At 30.3% G+C, this 16,686-nt stretch overlaps 1 protein-coding gene across 1 annotated transcript; it reads right to left on the bottom strand.

The window, feature by feature from the left end:
* Nucleotides 1-926: 926 nt before the first annotated feature.
* LOC105128344 (uncharacterized) lies at nucleotides 927-10,915 on the bottom strand. The gene is made up of 9 exons (XM_011029958.1): nucleotides 10,423-10,915; nucleotides 10,130-10,176; nucleotides 9,809-9,917; nucleotides 9,690-9,713; nucleotides 9,524-9,592; nucleotides 2,041-2,079; nucleotides 1,843-1,939; nucleotides 1,680-1,740; nucleotides 927-1,310 (listed from the first exon to the last, which is right to left on the bottom strand). The coding sequence occupies exons 1-9, from the start codon at nucleotides 10,585-10,587 to the stop codon at nucleotides 1,124-1,126; spliced, it is 798 nt and encodes a 265-aa protein (XP_011028260.1). The 5' UTR covers nucleotides 10,588-10,915; the 3' UTR covers nucleotides 927-1,123.
* Nucleotides 10,916-16,686: the final 5,771 nt, after the last annotated feature.

Genomic DNA, 16,686 nt, shown 5'->3' with positions numbered 1-16,686 from the left:
AAAAAAAAATATAGCAATTGACAAAGAATAGACAAAAACACTTTTTGGGAAGTTTTTAAAAAGTTAATTCTTAAACCCATAAATAAAATAAAATTGAAGTCTATGTATTTCATTGAAAAAAGCTGTAAAATTGGATTACCACTGGTGTAATTATCCCTGATATTAAATATAACAGTCCATATTTGTTTCAGGTATAGAAAAGGTTAATATTAGTATACCTCTAAGTTTATGAACATCAACAGATAATGCAATCATGCGTGAAGAAGAGTTGGGTCACTCTACCTTTTCCCAAAAAATCCAGTGTGGTGTCTAATTTCATTGGATGGGCTTGTTGTCCTCTTATCTGGTCTTCATTGACACAACTTGGGGACTTCCTGAAACTCAAGTGAGGGCCCTGACCATCATAGATTCATCCATGGTGTGTTTGAACTGCGTATCCATGATTTTTAAAGAATTTTGCTTCATAATATATATATATATATTAATTAATTAAAATTTTAAATTATTAAGTTGAGATGATTTTTTAATATAGTATCGAGCTTTAATAACCAAACAATCATGAATTTGAATTTTTATTATTTTTATTTATTTAATAAAAAAATTAATCATAAAGTAATATGAATTTGTATAAATTTTAAATTTTAAATTTATTAAAAAAATATATAAATTATATCTTAAAATTTTATATAAAATTAAGTTAAGATAGTTTTTAAAAAAATATATACACTACATGATATTCAGTAAAATCTTAGTTGAAAGTACTTGTTCTAAACCGTGCAAAAACTAATACAATGCCACTCGGACAAGATAGAACACTTGTGTTAGTTGAGATGTGCTCATGGACGGTTGGTTATCTCTGAAACCCTCTTGCAGTAAAATAAAATCACGAACAACTTACAACACCTATGATGATAAATACATAGGACAACAACACAAACCACAATCGTCCATAGATTACACAATTTTGTATTTAGAAAACATGTAATATAAAAATAACTCTTCGCATACTCAAAGTTGTTGTCCATTCGTGAATTCTGTCCTGCGCATTTTTACGTTAACCGGAACTTCTTTGGAGGATTGCACCTTATCGGCTGCTCTTCGCAATGGCCTTCCGATAGAAGATCTAAGCGACCTGTGCTTCATTTCCTGCTCCACAAGTTTCTTCCTTCGTGATAGATGAAGTTAGACCATTTTCTTTCTTTGACTTGTCTCTTGAAACTGGAAACTTGGCAACCTCAATCTCGAATAACTTCTCGGCAGGTTCCCGCTCTTGGGATTTAAACCTAGCAGATTGCCTTCGCACACAACGCCTGCAGCACAGGGGAAATGCAGGGCTTCAAGGTTAATGTACTTTCGAAAATGTACAATTACACGATCGTGACGTGATACAGAACGGTGAAACACCAAAAAATGCTCGAGAACTTGGCATGGTGCTCATTTTCTTGTTAACTTGCTTCTAATGTTCTCAATGCTCTTAATCTCTAATATAGGTAGCAAGCCTTTTATTACTAGAATACAGGGAGCGAGCCTTTTATTAGTATAATATCACCCTAGCAAAATGGTTTCTACATAAACTTGCAAGGTTTTAGCCCCATGGAGAATGGAATGCCGCGATCAAGACCCATTTCCATTTAGTATTTAAGACCAGATTGTTGAGAAACTGGTGGAAGTGAACAAACCTTTTGGTTTCAGTCTTCTCTTTTTCTGCATTTTTTCGATTTGTTGTCGAAGGGCCCATGGCTGCACAGCAAGTCATTTGAGAGTTGAGTACCTTGCGCAAGCAATTGAGAAACAAAAGAAACTGCTTGGCATTCAGAAGCCATTTTAGGTCAAAATGCTTACATCGACTTCTTCCTGTGCGCCTTCCGCTGCGACCACAGGGTTTGATATCATTGCTAGCTTCTGGCAAGCATTCCGCCTCTTCTATCTTTTCCACTTCCTTGAACCAACAATGTACAATGTGGTCAAGTGATAAAAAAGTAAGAAGCTATGAATGGTTTTAACAATTTTGTTGACACACATAAAGTTGAAGAGACTCACCTGGGAGACAGCATTTTGACAGTTCACGTCTGCTTTTGCCTGCATAACAACAAGATTCATTGTCAATGACATTAGGGGACACTTTCGTCCAATTAAAACCTGTTCAGGCCTGGCACTAAAATATGTTCCCTTGATCCCTTTCCTATATATGTTTCGAAATGTCACTGAATTGGAGTCAAACTTGCTCCAAATGCACATGTCCATGTTGATTTAAAACCGTTCAACGCGACTATGATTGGAGGAAGAGATTAATTTTTCTATAAAGCCAAAGTTTATCATACCGGAAGTAGAAGCGTGTGGCTTAAAAAGATTAAAATCCCTCATGAAATTGCATAGAAGAAGTTGAATTTAAGAGTGGGAGTGAGACAATAAGAAGAGAAGAGAATTGTATTCAACGGTGTGATTTGTTTACAAAAGAGTAGTCTGGCCTGAGGGGAAGGTTTCTCGTTCTAACTGATATGGGACAAACTCAAGGTGGTAAAATGGAGACCAACTTGAGTTTTAAACTAAATTCTGAAGACATTCAGGAGTACGCACCTTAGTGAAGAGATCAGTAGTTTAACCAGCAAAAGAAACTGATAATAGTCCAATGGTGCTATAAGTTAGATGGTGATGCACAAAGTGACAATCTATCTCAATGTGTTTTGTGCGTTAATAAAATATATCATTGCGAACAATCTAGATAGCACTCTGATAATCACAGCTGATGATAATTAAAACAAAATGAGTGACACCCATCTCTTAAAGTGACAATCGAAGCAAAAGAAGTTCCCAATAGAATTCTCGAATTCTATGCTGGATCTGGTGACAACTAGTTGCTTCTTGCTGCTCAACAAATAAAAATATTGCCAAGGGAGAAGTCATAGCCAGTTGTGAATCTACAATCAGTGGGGTCAACTGCCTGAGTAGGCAAGAAGCTCAAGTAAAGAGTGGGCAAAGAGATGTCACGGAGACAGAGTAGGGAGTGCAAAGAGGAGAGAAGAATTGACTAGTAATATAAGAGATGTAGGACAAGTAACTATAAGATAACAATACTTGTCACTGTATATGATATGTTTCCCCACATCGATTAGAAGGAGAAACCTTCCCTTTAGGCTCAGGGTAGACTAGATGCACGTGTTGTAAACAAATCACATTATTCAATATAATTCTTTTTTTTATATATGTTGTCTTGTATTGAAAAATTTTAAAAATTAAATACATATAAATTTATATGATTTAACAACTTATTGCATATAATTATTGATTTGTATTAATCAATCAAATAAACAATATAAATAAGAAGAAGGGGAAAACTTTTCTCTACTCAACTCATTTTCATTCAAATTCTTACTATCTTCTTCTGTTTATACTCGTTACCCACGCAGCTCTTCACTAAATACATATATATACACTAAGCTGGGAGTAAAGTCCATAAATCATGCCATAATTTATGCCTTAAATTAAGTCTCCATCATGTGCTAAGTGGAAGATTAGTTATTTCCACTTGCATATGGTAGAGGTGAGACATTGTTTGTCTCTAGACATTGTTTGTCTCTACTTTACTAACAATCTCCCATTTAGAGACAAATAATGAAATTATATTTTTTCCTTGAAGACTAACCAGAGTTTTACATAACTTTACTTTATTAAGTTTAACTCCTTTGGTTAGCATGTCAACTAGATTCTTGCTTCTACATGCATTTTCTAACATTAGTTGCTCATTATATAGCAATTATCAGATGAAGTAATATTTGATTTGAATATGCTTAGTCTTGGAGTGAAATGCTGGATTTTTAGCAAAGAATATTGCACTATAACTGTCATTATATAAAGTATTTTTTTCATTCATTTTGCTCAATTCTTTCAAGAAACTTTGTAACCATACTATCTCTTTTGCAGATTTTAAAACTGTAACATATTCAATTTTTGCTGTTGAAAGAGTGACAATCTTCTACAAGGTTGAACTCCAGGAAACAACAATGCCTCCTACAGTATATACATATCCTGTAGTGCTATTTTTTTTATCAACATCTTCTATTAAATTAGCGTTTACAAAACTTTCAAGTTTTAAAGCACTAGTTGTGAAGGTAAAATAAGTCTCAAAGAACTTTTTAAGTATCTCATGATCTATTTTACCGCATTTCAATGCTACTTTTTAAAATTGCTCATATATTGGCTTATAACTCCCACCGCATAGGCAATGTCTGGTCTGGTACAGACCATAACATACACCAAAGAGCTGATAGCTAGGGCATATAAAATCTTATCCATGTATCCATATTCTAGCTCAATTTTTAGCAACTGATCTTTGCTTAACTTGAAATGATTATCTAAAGGTGTACTTACTGGTTTAGCATTATTCATATTAAACCTGGTGAGAACCTTCTTGACATACTCTATTTGTGAAAGCTTTAATGTGCTTTTGTTGTACTTACTGGTTTAGCATTATCCATATTAAACCTGATAAGAACCTTCTTGACATACTCTATTTATGAAAGCTTTAATGTGCCTTTGTCTTTATCTCCAATGATTCTCATACCAAGTATTTGTTTAACAACTCATAGGTCCTTCATTTCAAACTATTTTGATAACTGCTATTTCAACTTGTCAATCTTTTCAATGCTAGATCCTGCACTCAACATATCATCTATATATAATAGTAAAATGATGTAGGACTTGTCAAAATGTTTGACATAGTGACAACGATCAGTTTGGCATCTTGTGTGCCCCAAACTGTATAAAAAGTTGTCAAACTTCTTGTACCACTATCTTGGAGCTTGTTTCAAACTTATAGGCTTTTCTTTAACTTGCAGACAGACTTGGTTATCCTTTCTTTGTATTGTAAACCCCTTTGGTTGTTACATATAAATGTCTTCCTCCAAATCACTAAGAAGAAATGTTGTTTTTATATCTAGTTGTTCAAGATGTAAATTTTCTACAGCTACTATCCTTAGAATAACTCTGATTGTTGTGGTTTCATAATTGGAGAAAATATTTTAGAGTAATCAATCCCTTTCTTATGTTAAAATCTTTTTACAACAAATCTTACCTTGAACTTTTTGTTTCCATCATGCTCAGTCTTTAGTTTGTAAACCCACTTATTTTGTAAATCTTTCTTTCTTTTAGGTAGTGTGCTTAGCTCCCAGGTCTTATTTTTCAACAAAGAATCTATCTTGTTCTTCATGGCTAATTTCTACTTACTTGAGTTTTCATCTTGTAATGATTCTTCATAAGCTTATGGTTCACCTTTATCTGTCAACAAAAATACAATTAAGTAGAAGTGTGAATCGTTATAGGGGTTTTACTGTCCTTGAAGATAGGCTAACATAAATAATAGTTTCACTTAACTTTATATCTTCCTGTGTAGTAGTTGATACAAATGTGCTTAAATCTTCTTGTAAAGACTCTTGATTTTTATTTTGCTTGGTAACATCAAGAAGCCATTCTAATCTTATAAATTCATATTTTTGTTGACTTGTATCTAAATCAGTCATATCTGTTTCTACACTTGATCTATTTTTATACAAAACTTTTTCATTGACGATCACGTTCGTGCTTCTGATAATCTTTTTGTTTTAATCATCCCAGAACTGAAATTCAAATTCTTCATCTCCAGAGCCAATGAAGAAATATTTCTTGGATTTGGCATCTAACTTGTTGCAAGAACCTCCAAGAGATGCTACTGGACAAAGTCCCTATAAATTTATGTGTACCAGTTCTAACTCTCTTTGTTTTAAGGTCTTGCCAACCTTTAAGAAAATAAGCTTATTCTATTTTCTAACAATACAACTTTCATAAATATCTAGTTCAACATTTTTAACTCTAGCAGCTTTTCTTTTGACTGAAGTATCTTCATCTCCCTTTGACTTATATGGCTGATTTTATAATGCCATAGCTGTACCTAATTTTCTACTTCAATAGAGGCAATAATGCCTATAAATTTTATGGTTATATATATGATACTAGTTTTTTTTTTTCACGAGCCAAAACCATTGCTCTCTTCGATACTTTCCACATACCTCCATAAAAAAAGATTAAATGACCATTGTTGTTAAGTTATCCAACAACAATCAGTTTCCTCTTTAATCTAGGAACATGTCTTATATTTTGTAAGTTCCATATAAGATCCATTTATTATCTTGATTTGCACATCTCTTATGCCCGTAATATCCATTGGTTATCCATTGACCAGATAGACTACATCGTGATCTCTAGCGACATAGTTTTGTATAGTTTCGTAGTGTGGTATACAGTGAAATGAAGTATCAGAATCAAGAATTCAATCATTAATTAGACTTTGTACCAATAAACAAAGTATCTTATACCTTATCTGTGGTAGCATTTGCAAAGTCGACTTCATGTTTCTTTATTTTGTGCAACTTCTCATGTAATACCCAGGTTTGCCACAATTCTAACATTTAACTTGCTTTCTGGAAATATCTGTTTAGTATTGTGGTTACTTTTATAGATGTGGTTTAAAAAAAACAATTAAATAAAAAATACTTTTTATGATATTTGTTTTTAATTTTGATGTGTTTGGTTAAAACTGTAGTTGGAATTATAGTTTAAGAAAAAGTAATTTGTTATATTTGGTTAATATGTTTTTTGTATGAGGTTTGATTGTAATTACTTAAAAAACAAAGAAGATGTTAATAAGATAAATAAAACCACCTTCCCTAAACACAGTATCAGGATGGAAGTTCCTAGTGGTTGCTTTTAATTCATTAAAGGAAAAACTCTTTAAATTTAAGGACTGCAAAATCTCACCCCATATCCGAGGAGTTGAAGGCACTATGGAACAAGAGACCATGCTGCTTAACCCACTCTTGTCATTCCCACATTTACCAGTATATCTTAATTCCCTATTTACTTTTCCTTTCTCTTACCAATCAAAATGCAAATAAAGGTCTATGTCCTAAGAAGGAAAACATCAAGAATCTAAAATAATGCTACTTTCTAAAAGGAAAAGGCTAGAGCAAAAAACTAAATATTACTTAAAAAAAAAAAGATCAAAAAAGGAATGAACAAAAATTACTACCTTTGGCAAATAGTGAGAACAAATATCCATCAAGAACAAGATGTGTGTGAATTTGTGAACATATCATTTCAAGGAGGACTCTTAGCTTTAATTCGTGTTCTGAAGCATGACCTCACTGACATAAAGATATTGAAAACCCTTCACTTTGGTCACACATTGATTTGTGATGATATTGAAATTGTCATATGTTTTCATAACTTCCCAACTGCTTGGAAGTGAAGCTTGCAAAATAAGTGCACGAATCTCATCATCAAACTCAATCTCAATAAATGACAATTGATTTGTGATGATATTGAAATTGTTGAGATGTTGTGTAACATAGATGCCTTCTGTTATCTTCAAGTTGAACGACTTCATCAAATGCACTTTTTTATTTTCTAAGGGCTTTTTTTATACATCTCAGTCAAGGCTTCCATTAATCTTGTAGTGAATATATATATATATATAACATTATGAACAAACTCTTCTTGATAAAGATAACTTGATAATGCCCAAAACTTGTCTATCAGGAATTAGTCAATCTTCTTCTTGTATTTTTTTTTGTTTGCTTCCCAACAAAGAAAGATGAAGTTTCTTCCTATATAGATAGTCTTCGATTTGTATTTGTTAATATTTAAAATTTATCCCATTAAAATTTTCAATTCTAGTATCTTTTATTTCATTTGCCATTTTAACTAACTTTAGATCTAGAATTTGCTTAATTGAACTTCACGATTATGTCCAGAATGGCCACAAACATTGGAAATGCCTCTAAAATCACCTAAATCAGACTTTGAATGACTCATATCTGATTAATCAAATGTTAAACCAATGGAAGATGCAGATGAAGCCACGTGTTAGCTGAAATAGTGTTTATGGCACACCGGATTAAAACTCAAGATGATGACATGACGTGTGTTGACATGTTAAACATATAAGCAATACAAGCCTATAACCGATGACGTGGTAGATCCACATGGAATTTTGGCTGATGATGTGGTAAGTGACATGGCCAATGACTTTGTAAAATTGTTGTTGTGTCTGCTGACTGGTTGATGACATGGTGGGAGGGTCAATCTAGTTTAGTTACAGATATTCAGACGAAGAAGAAGCGTGTGGTGTGTCTATGTGTGTGGACAGTCTTGATGCAGACACGTGTTGACACGTATGGGATGTAGGATATCGGTTCTTCACCGGAGTTTCACCAGTGGATTTGTCTCATAACCCCCTATACGATGGTATGTTCAAAAACACGTTTTAAGAATTGTGATTTATTGGTTTGGATCAAACACCTTTTTTTTAAGAACAAACTCTAATACCAGTTGTTGGAATATTTCAGAAATCAAACACACATAAATTTACATGGTTCGACAACTTGCCTACTCCAGGAGCTACTGGTTTGTATTAATCTATTAAAGAAATGGTACAAACAAGGAGGAGGGGAAAACTTTTCTCTACTCAACTCACTTTCACTCAAGCTGTCTCAATCTTCTTCTCTTTATACTCTTTACCCACGCAGCTCTTTAGTGAGTACATATATACGCACTAAGCTAGGAGTAAATGTCATAAATCATGCCATGATTTATGGCTTAAATTAAGCCTCCATCATGTGCTAAGTGAGAATTAGTTGTTCCCACTTGCACATGATGTTGGGATATTCTAAAAATCAAACACATATAAATTTACATGGTTTAGCAACTTGTCTATTCTACGAAGCTACTGGTTTGTATTAATCTATCAAAGAAACAATAAAACAAAGAAAAAGAGAAAACTCTTCTCTACTCAACTCACTTTCACTCAAGCTTTTTCTATCTTCTTCTCTTTATACTCTCTACCCATATAGCTTTTTACTGAGTACATATATACACAAACTAAGCTAGAAGTAAAGGCCATAAATCATACTATAGTTTATATTTGAAATTAAGTCTCCATTATATACGGAGTGAGAGATTAGTTCACTTTGCTAACAGCTCACTCCCTCCCTCTTTTAAATTCAACTTAGTATCAAAGCCACTTTATTAGTGTTCCTTAAATATATACATTACCAGAATTGTAGCATGATTGTATTGAATGGTATGATTCGTTTAAAAGAGAGGTATTATATTTATAGTCTAGCCTTTCTCATTCTAACCGATGTGGAACAAATATACACATTATATACATTAACAAAAGACATTCCAACAAACCAGGGAAGGTATGACTCTTGCCAAGCATCGAGGCATTTCTAAACCACAACTTGTGATGGAAAGTATCCAGTCCACTTTTGGGTTACAAGCATTTACAGAATTTATCAATGAGATTGGTTTTATCCTGAGTTAATTAAAGTCCTAAAACAGTACTATACTCGTTTTCACTTTCTATATCACTCGATAATGCAATGCCATGAAACAAAATATGCAGAGTTGTGTGTGTTCTGCTGAATCTCAAACTCAACCATTTTAATGGATTCTGAAGATGAATAGTAGAATAAAAAGTGAAACTAACCTGAGCTTCTAGATTTCTAGCTTTATGTAAGGCATCCTTGCATACAACTTCATGCTGCAGTGCCTTCAGCTGAAATGACAATACTAGTTCCTGAATCAGGCTCTTACCAAAGGAAAAAAAAAGACTAGAATTCAAGGCAAGCAGTTGGTGTTTCAAACGAACTCACCTTTTCTCTTCCTAAATTAAGCTCCTGTTAAATAAGAAAGAATACAATCAAATATCACTTAAAATTATACTACTGCAAATGAGATTAGCTTTAAATATTGATGCAGGGAAGAAACATACTGCTAACATCTGGCTGTTCGATTGAGCAAGATTCCAGTTCTGCAACTGCAAATTCTGATAATTCATTCGCAGATCCCGCAATTTATTTCCACTCAATTCTATAATTTTACTGTTTAATCATAGTTAAGAAAATCCAAATCCATCAAAATTTGGTTGTTTGTGTTGGACGTGAAATCTTTTCTTAAATCCCAAATAGTGAAATGAGTAAGGTTTCTTACCTGTCCAATTTCCCATATTTACTTTCTCTACAATCAAACAAACAAAGAAACACACAAAGGCAATTAAACAAACGAAAGAATAAATAAAGCAATCAAAGGATACTTTCTCTCTTCTACCAGTTTCAGCAGCTTTTCCTTTTCCTGTTTCACCTAAAAAAAATAAAGACACGAAAGCCAAATCAATGCAACGTTCATTCCACACAAAGGATTACCGCACCACTAAAAGAAATCAACCCATTTCATTTCTTTCATTTTCTCGTCGACAAGGGAAATTCTAGTACTAGGTTGTGAATCAACCAGACTAATTCTTCCCATACAATCTTAAGGAGATATCCCATATATGCATGTGCATTCATAGTAAATGACCCAAAAGAAAAAAGAAAATGATATGCGTACCAAAAAAAGCTGATCAATTAAGTCTTGAGTACATTCAGGAATCCTTGGTTGTTCTTCTATGAGGCCAACAAATTTGGATTGTGACTGAGTGTTGGTAATATCAGAGAGCCTTCTCCTCATTATTGTACCAAATGATGATCTTTTTTCCATTCTTTCTCCCTTCATGCTTTTCTAACTCCTCTTTGACACCCCAATCAAAGGATATGGAAGAAAATGTGATTTCTATAGAAATTAAAAGCAAGTGAAGCGGATGGTGTTTTTGGGTCCAAAACTGGTTTCTAGAGCAAAAGAAAAAGAAACCAAAAATCTTCAAGACAACGTTGATAAAAGAAATCAAATGGTTTCAAAGTATTACAGAAAGAGATAAAGAGAGATAGGAATGGATCAACGAAAAGGGAAAATGTTTAATTTGGGAGTGGAATCAAGTTTTTGGTTTGGTCCAAAGAAAACGAAACAGAAATAAAGGAGAGAGGGCCAATACAAGGAAAACATTACCGTATGCATGGTAAGCAGGTTCGGAGCTCTAACGGCTACCTGAAGCTAAGCGCCAATATCTATCCGAACCTCTTTTTTGAATTTCCAAACCTACTTCAGAATCTCTTCTTTTTCTTTTTTTTTTCCTTTTCCTTTTCCTTTTTCTTTTTATAGGCATTTTTTTTCTTGAATTTTCCTTTTCAAATTAACAACCTTTTCCCCCCTTGTCTAATCATTATTATAATTGTTGTTCTATTTAATATACTAACACACGCGTTTATATTTATTATGCTTCATTTAAATTTAATCCTTTTTTCTTTAATGAATTCAAATTATATGTAATTAGCTCATTTGTTCCTTTTTTTTCATTTATTCAAAATAAATAATAGTCTTAAGACTTCTTTAGTTTCTTCAAAAGATTTTTTTTTAATATTTCTTGGTTATTATATACTCAAAATCTTGATGTTAAAATATAAAATATGAAAAATAATTAAAATTATTTAAATAAGGATAGTTCGTTTTGCTTTTGCTTTTGATATCAAACCAAAGAAGTAAATAATCTTGAACGTTAGCAAAAATCGATTGTGCACTAACCTTCTAGACAATTAATTTATATCAAATTATGTTTTATAATAATTAAATTGAGATTTTTAATGGACCTTTATTGTTTATATAAACAAATCCCATTTTCTTTTTATTTTCTCTGTTTTTTTCTTTTAATTTTGTTATTTTTTAATTTCATCTTCAAAATTTTTAAAATAATTGTTTAGGTTTTTTTTAGACCAGTCAGGTTAACAAGATCTCATCGAGGCAACTTCTATTTGGTTTAATTCTAAACTCGGACTAGGTCAAAAGTTTTATTTTTTATGTCAATTGTTTTTCTTTTTTTGTTCTCAATTTCACCATAAAATTAGGTTGGCCAAGTTGCCAAGTCGATTGGATTATATTGGGATAACTCCCATATAATTTAATTTTAAACTCATGTTAGGCAATGAATTAGGCCGAGAGTTTTATTTTTTTATGTCAATTTCATTTCTTTCTCCCCCCCTCCTCAATTTCACCACAAATTTAGGTTGGCCAAGTTGCCAAGTCGATTGGATTGCATTGGGACAACTCTCACATAGTTTAATTTTGAACTTGTGTTAGATAATGAACATCAAAAGTTTTATATTTTATGTTAATTTCATCCATTTTTCTCAATTTCATCTATAAACTTGGGCTGGTCAGGTTAGCTTTGGACCTATCAAGTTGAATAAGTCATATTGGGGTAACTCCTGCTTGGTTTAAATTTAAACCTAAGCTAGGCAATGAGTCAGATTGAGAGTTTTCTTTTATATGTCAATTTCAATAATTTGTTTCTTAATTTCATCCACAAACCTAAAATGGTCAGGTTGCCTTTGGACTAGTCATGTTGACTGAGTCATATCAGAACAACTCTCATATGGTTTGATTTTAAATCTAAGTTAGGCAAGGATTCCAATTGAGAGGATTTAAGGTTGATCTACTAAGCCAAATTCAATAACAAAGTCAAATAATTCTCTACAACTTAGATATCTTTTATTACGTTCCTTTTTATTTGACTCTCAACGTAGTGTGTTGGTGTAGTTTACAAGTGAATAAAGAAAAAGATTTTTATTTCATATTAAAAAGAAACACTAAGTGTAAGTTTCTATAACGTAGTAAATTGAGTGAAAGTTACAATGGATAGGCTCTTCAAGTGAGTTTTTTAATGTCATTATATGAATATTTATAATATTAAAAGATGATACTTAGCATTTGTAACTCGAGACTTGATTTGTTAGTGAGGTTATTTTTTTTTCATAATTAATTTGATATTTGTCATTGGTAGAATAAAACTGAATAACAACTATTCAATTTAATTCAAAATATAATTATCTTATTAATAGTCATATAGTTTTATTAACAATCATATAATTTTATTATAATATTTCAAATCTATATAAACCTGTTACTATAAAAAGAAAAATGATATACAAAAAAAGTATTTTCTTTTCCTTTCCTTTTGTTCTTATTATTTAAGAGGTTTAAGGAGTTTATTTATATCTTAAAGGTGTTGTCTCTATATGAAATAAATAAACAGCTTAAAGATAGTGTTTTCACTGCTCTAAGCCAATTAATTTTACTTTTTATTTATTTCCATACCCCAATAATTTACTAATGATCTTTAGGTGTTTATTATAGAGACAAACATAGTAACTGAGAATGTCAAAACTCAATTGGATTGTTTTGATGGTACGAATTACACAAGGTGAATGGGCAAAATAATATTCCTGCTTACTTTATTAAAGATTTACTATATTCTTGATTTGAATCTATCTGCACTACTTGAATCACAAGAAGATGATTCTATTGTTGTTAAGACTAAAAGACTAAGATGTGAGGAAGATGAAGTGTTATGTCAAAGGCATATTTTAAACACTTTGACTAGTTGTCTTTATGGCATCTTCTTTAAATTAAAGTTGCTAAAGATAATTTAGGAAGCCTTAGAGGCACATTATAAATAAAAATAAAAAATCAAATTCTAATCATTCCCTTACTTTAAAATATTTTGAGTATAGATTACTATCTATGGTTTCAAGCATTCAAATTAGAATGATTATTGAATTGAATATGAGAATTACCATTGTGAAGATTTAGATTCAAGGCTAAATTTTGGTGCAATAGTTCATGTCTATAACAACAAAGCATGGTTTAAGACTTATAAAAAAATTAAAGAAACTTGATAAGATCTTTATGACCAACCATAATCCTGCCAATATTTTAGGAAAATGAACTGTTAAATTGCACTTTACTTCTAGACAAAAATTATATTTGGCAATGTGTTTCATATTTCTAAAATTAAAAAATAAATATTATATCTGCTAATCTTTTAAGCAATAAAAGGTTCAAGATTATTTTAGAGTCGGGTAAAGTTATTGTAATTAAAAGTGAGATGTTTGTGGAAAAAGAGTTATTCTTGTTATATCATGTTTAAGTTCAATATTAATAAATCAATGTTGTTTATGTTTCTATGGTTAAATTTACTTCTTCTCTTTAGCATGCTAGATTAAATCATCTAAATTATATATATTTGAAATATATGTGTAAGCATGTTGATAATGATAAATGTGAAGTATATATTCAAGCTAAGATGACTAAAACAAACATCTTTTTCTAAGGTTGAAATAAATTCTTAATTACTTAAATTAGTGTATAGTGTTTTCTGATATTTGTGAAATAAACGATACGTTAACAAGGGATGTGAAAGGATATTTTATAGATTTTATTAATGATTATTATTATTTTACTTATATTTATTTGTTAAGAATTAAAGATGAAGCCTTTGAGAAATTTTAAAAATTCAAGAAAATGATAAAAAATAAAAAATATATGAAAATTAAAATTATTAGAAGTGATATAGGTAGTGAATACGTTTTTAGGAAGTTTTCTATATTTTAATAAAATAATTCATCTAATGATTGTACCCTATACATCACAACATAATAAACTTGCTCAAAGGGAAAATATGACCTTAATGGATATGGTTAGTTCCATGCTTTTAAATGCTGAGTTACGAAATAATTTATGGGGTAAAGCTCTACTTACTGCATGTCACTTTATAAAATGACATACGGTAACCAAATTTAAAAAAATACTGAATTATATTAAAGAGATAAATTATTACTCTTTTATAAAAGAGTATTATCTAAAAAATTAAATATTTCTCTTTATAAAGCATGGAATGGTAGAAAATCAAATCTGAATTATATTAAAGTGCGGGAGTGTAGTATAAATATTTCGATACTCAAAGAACAAAATTAAGACTTAGAGAACTTAAAAGTGCTATTATTAGTTATGCACAAGTTAAAAAGCTTATAGGCTTCTGGATGAAAATAATGTGAAAGTTTAATTTGTGCATGTTGAATTTATTAAAAAACAAATTATAAGTAATTCAAAATGAAAAAACCAAATCTAATAGTAATAACTCTCATCTTAACTTTAAGTGAAAAAAACATAAAAACTCGAAAGTAACAAGTTCAAGTGAGCCTAGAATGAGTTAAAAAGTTAAAGGAAAAACACTTAGATATATACATATTTCATTTAAACTGATTCAATTGTAATGTTAGTAAAAGTTAATAGAAACACAATATTAAAAAGGAAACTTATGATCCTAAATATGAAAGATAATCCAAAGACATTTTATGAAGTTATATTTTATAGGATGTTATATTTTTGAAAAAAATAGTAAATGATAAAATAGATTCAATATTGTCTAACAATACTTAATTCCTGGTAGATTTTTCTCCAGGTTATAAGTCAGTAAAATATAAGTAAATATTTAAAAGAAAATATAATACTAACATTTTTATACAACCTTTCAAGGCCATATTAGTTGTTAAAGGCTTTACTCAAAAAATATGTTGATTATAATTTTTGACACTTAGTCTCTAGTGACAAGAATTACATCCATTATAGTTTTATTTATTTCAGCATCAACTTATAAATTATATGTTTATCAAATGGAGATTAAGATGACTTTTTTAAATGAATATTTAAAGGAGAAAGTGTATATGAAGCAACTTGATAGTTTTATACTTCTTGAAAATGAGAAAAAAAAAAGTCTATTAATCGGTAAAGTCTCTATATGGTTTAAAACAAACTTTGAAACAATGGTATTTGAAGTTTGACAAAATAATATTGTTAAATATTTTTTTATCACAATGGTATCGATAAGTGTATTTATTCCAAATTTATAAAATACTTTGATATGATTATTTGTCTCTATATAAAAGACATGTTAATATGTAACACCAATATGATTGGAATAGTTAGAACCAAAAGGTATCTCACTTTTATTTTTAAAATGAAAGATCTTTATGAAGTGAATACAATTTTAAGCATCAAAGTTAAGAAATATAGTAGTAATTATGCACTTAATCAGTTACAAATGGTAAAATCTTTATACGATTTAAAACAAACTTCAAAAAAATAGCAAGTGAAGTTCGACAAAGCAATTTTGTTAAATAGTTTTTATCACATTGATGTCGATAAATGTATTTATTCTAAATTTACAAAAGAGTTTGGTGTAATTATTTAGGTCTACATAAATGATACGTTAATCTTAAGCACTAATATGATTGGAATAGTTAAAGCCAAAAGATATCTTACTTTTATTTTTAAAATGAAAGATTTTGATAAAGTAGATACAGTTTTAGGTATCAAAATTAAGAAATATAATAGTAATTATGCATTTAATTAGTCACAATATATTGAAAAAATTCTTAATAAGTATAAGCATTTTAATATAAAAGAGGTTAATACTCATTTGAATTTAGTGTGAAGCTTAATGATAATTATGATAAAAAAGTAACACAATTAGAATATGGCTTGCCATTGAAAGTCTTGTGTATGTTATCAAGATATACAAACAAGCCGAATACAAATCATTAAAAAGTTAAAAAAAAAAATATTTGGTTTTCTAAAAAAAATGATCAATTTAGGCTTGTTTAATTTTGATTTTTTTAGTTATGATGGAAGAATGTTGTGATGAAAGTTGGAGAACTAGTTTGAGTGATAATAAGTTCATATAAAAATAAGTTTTTGTCATTTAAAGAAAGTGTAATATCTTAAACATCTAAGAAACAAACATACATCTCTCATTTTATCATGGAATTAGAATTTATTGATATGACTGTTGTAGATAAAGAAGCAGAATGAACTAGTTTAAGTAATAATAAGTCTATATAAAAATGATTTTTTGTCACTTAAAGAAAGTGCAATATGCTTAGG

This window comes from Populus euphratica, unplaced genomic scaffold (assembly GCF_000495115.2).
Source record: "Populus euphratica unplaced genomic scaffold, PopEup_1.0 scaffold14.1, whole genome shotgun sequence".
NCBI lineage: Eukaryota > Viridiplantae > Streptophyta > Magnoliopsida > Malpighiales > Salicaceae > Populus > Populus euphratica.
This window is presented reverse-complemented; position numbering and strand designations above follow the sequence as displayed.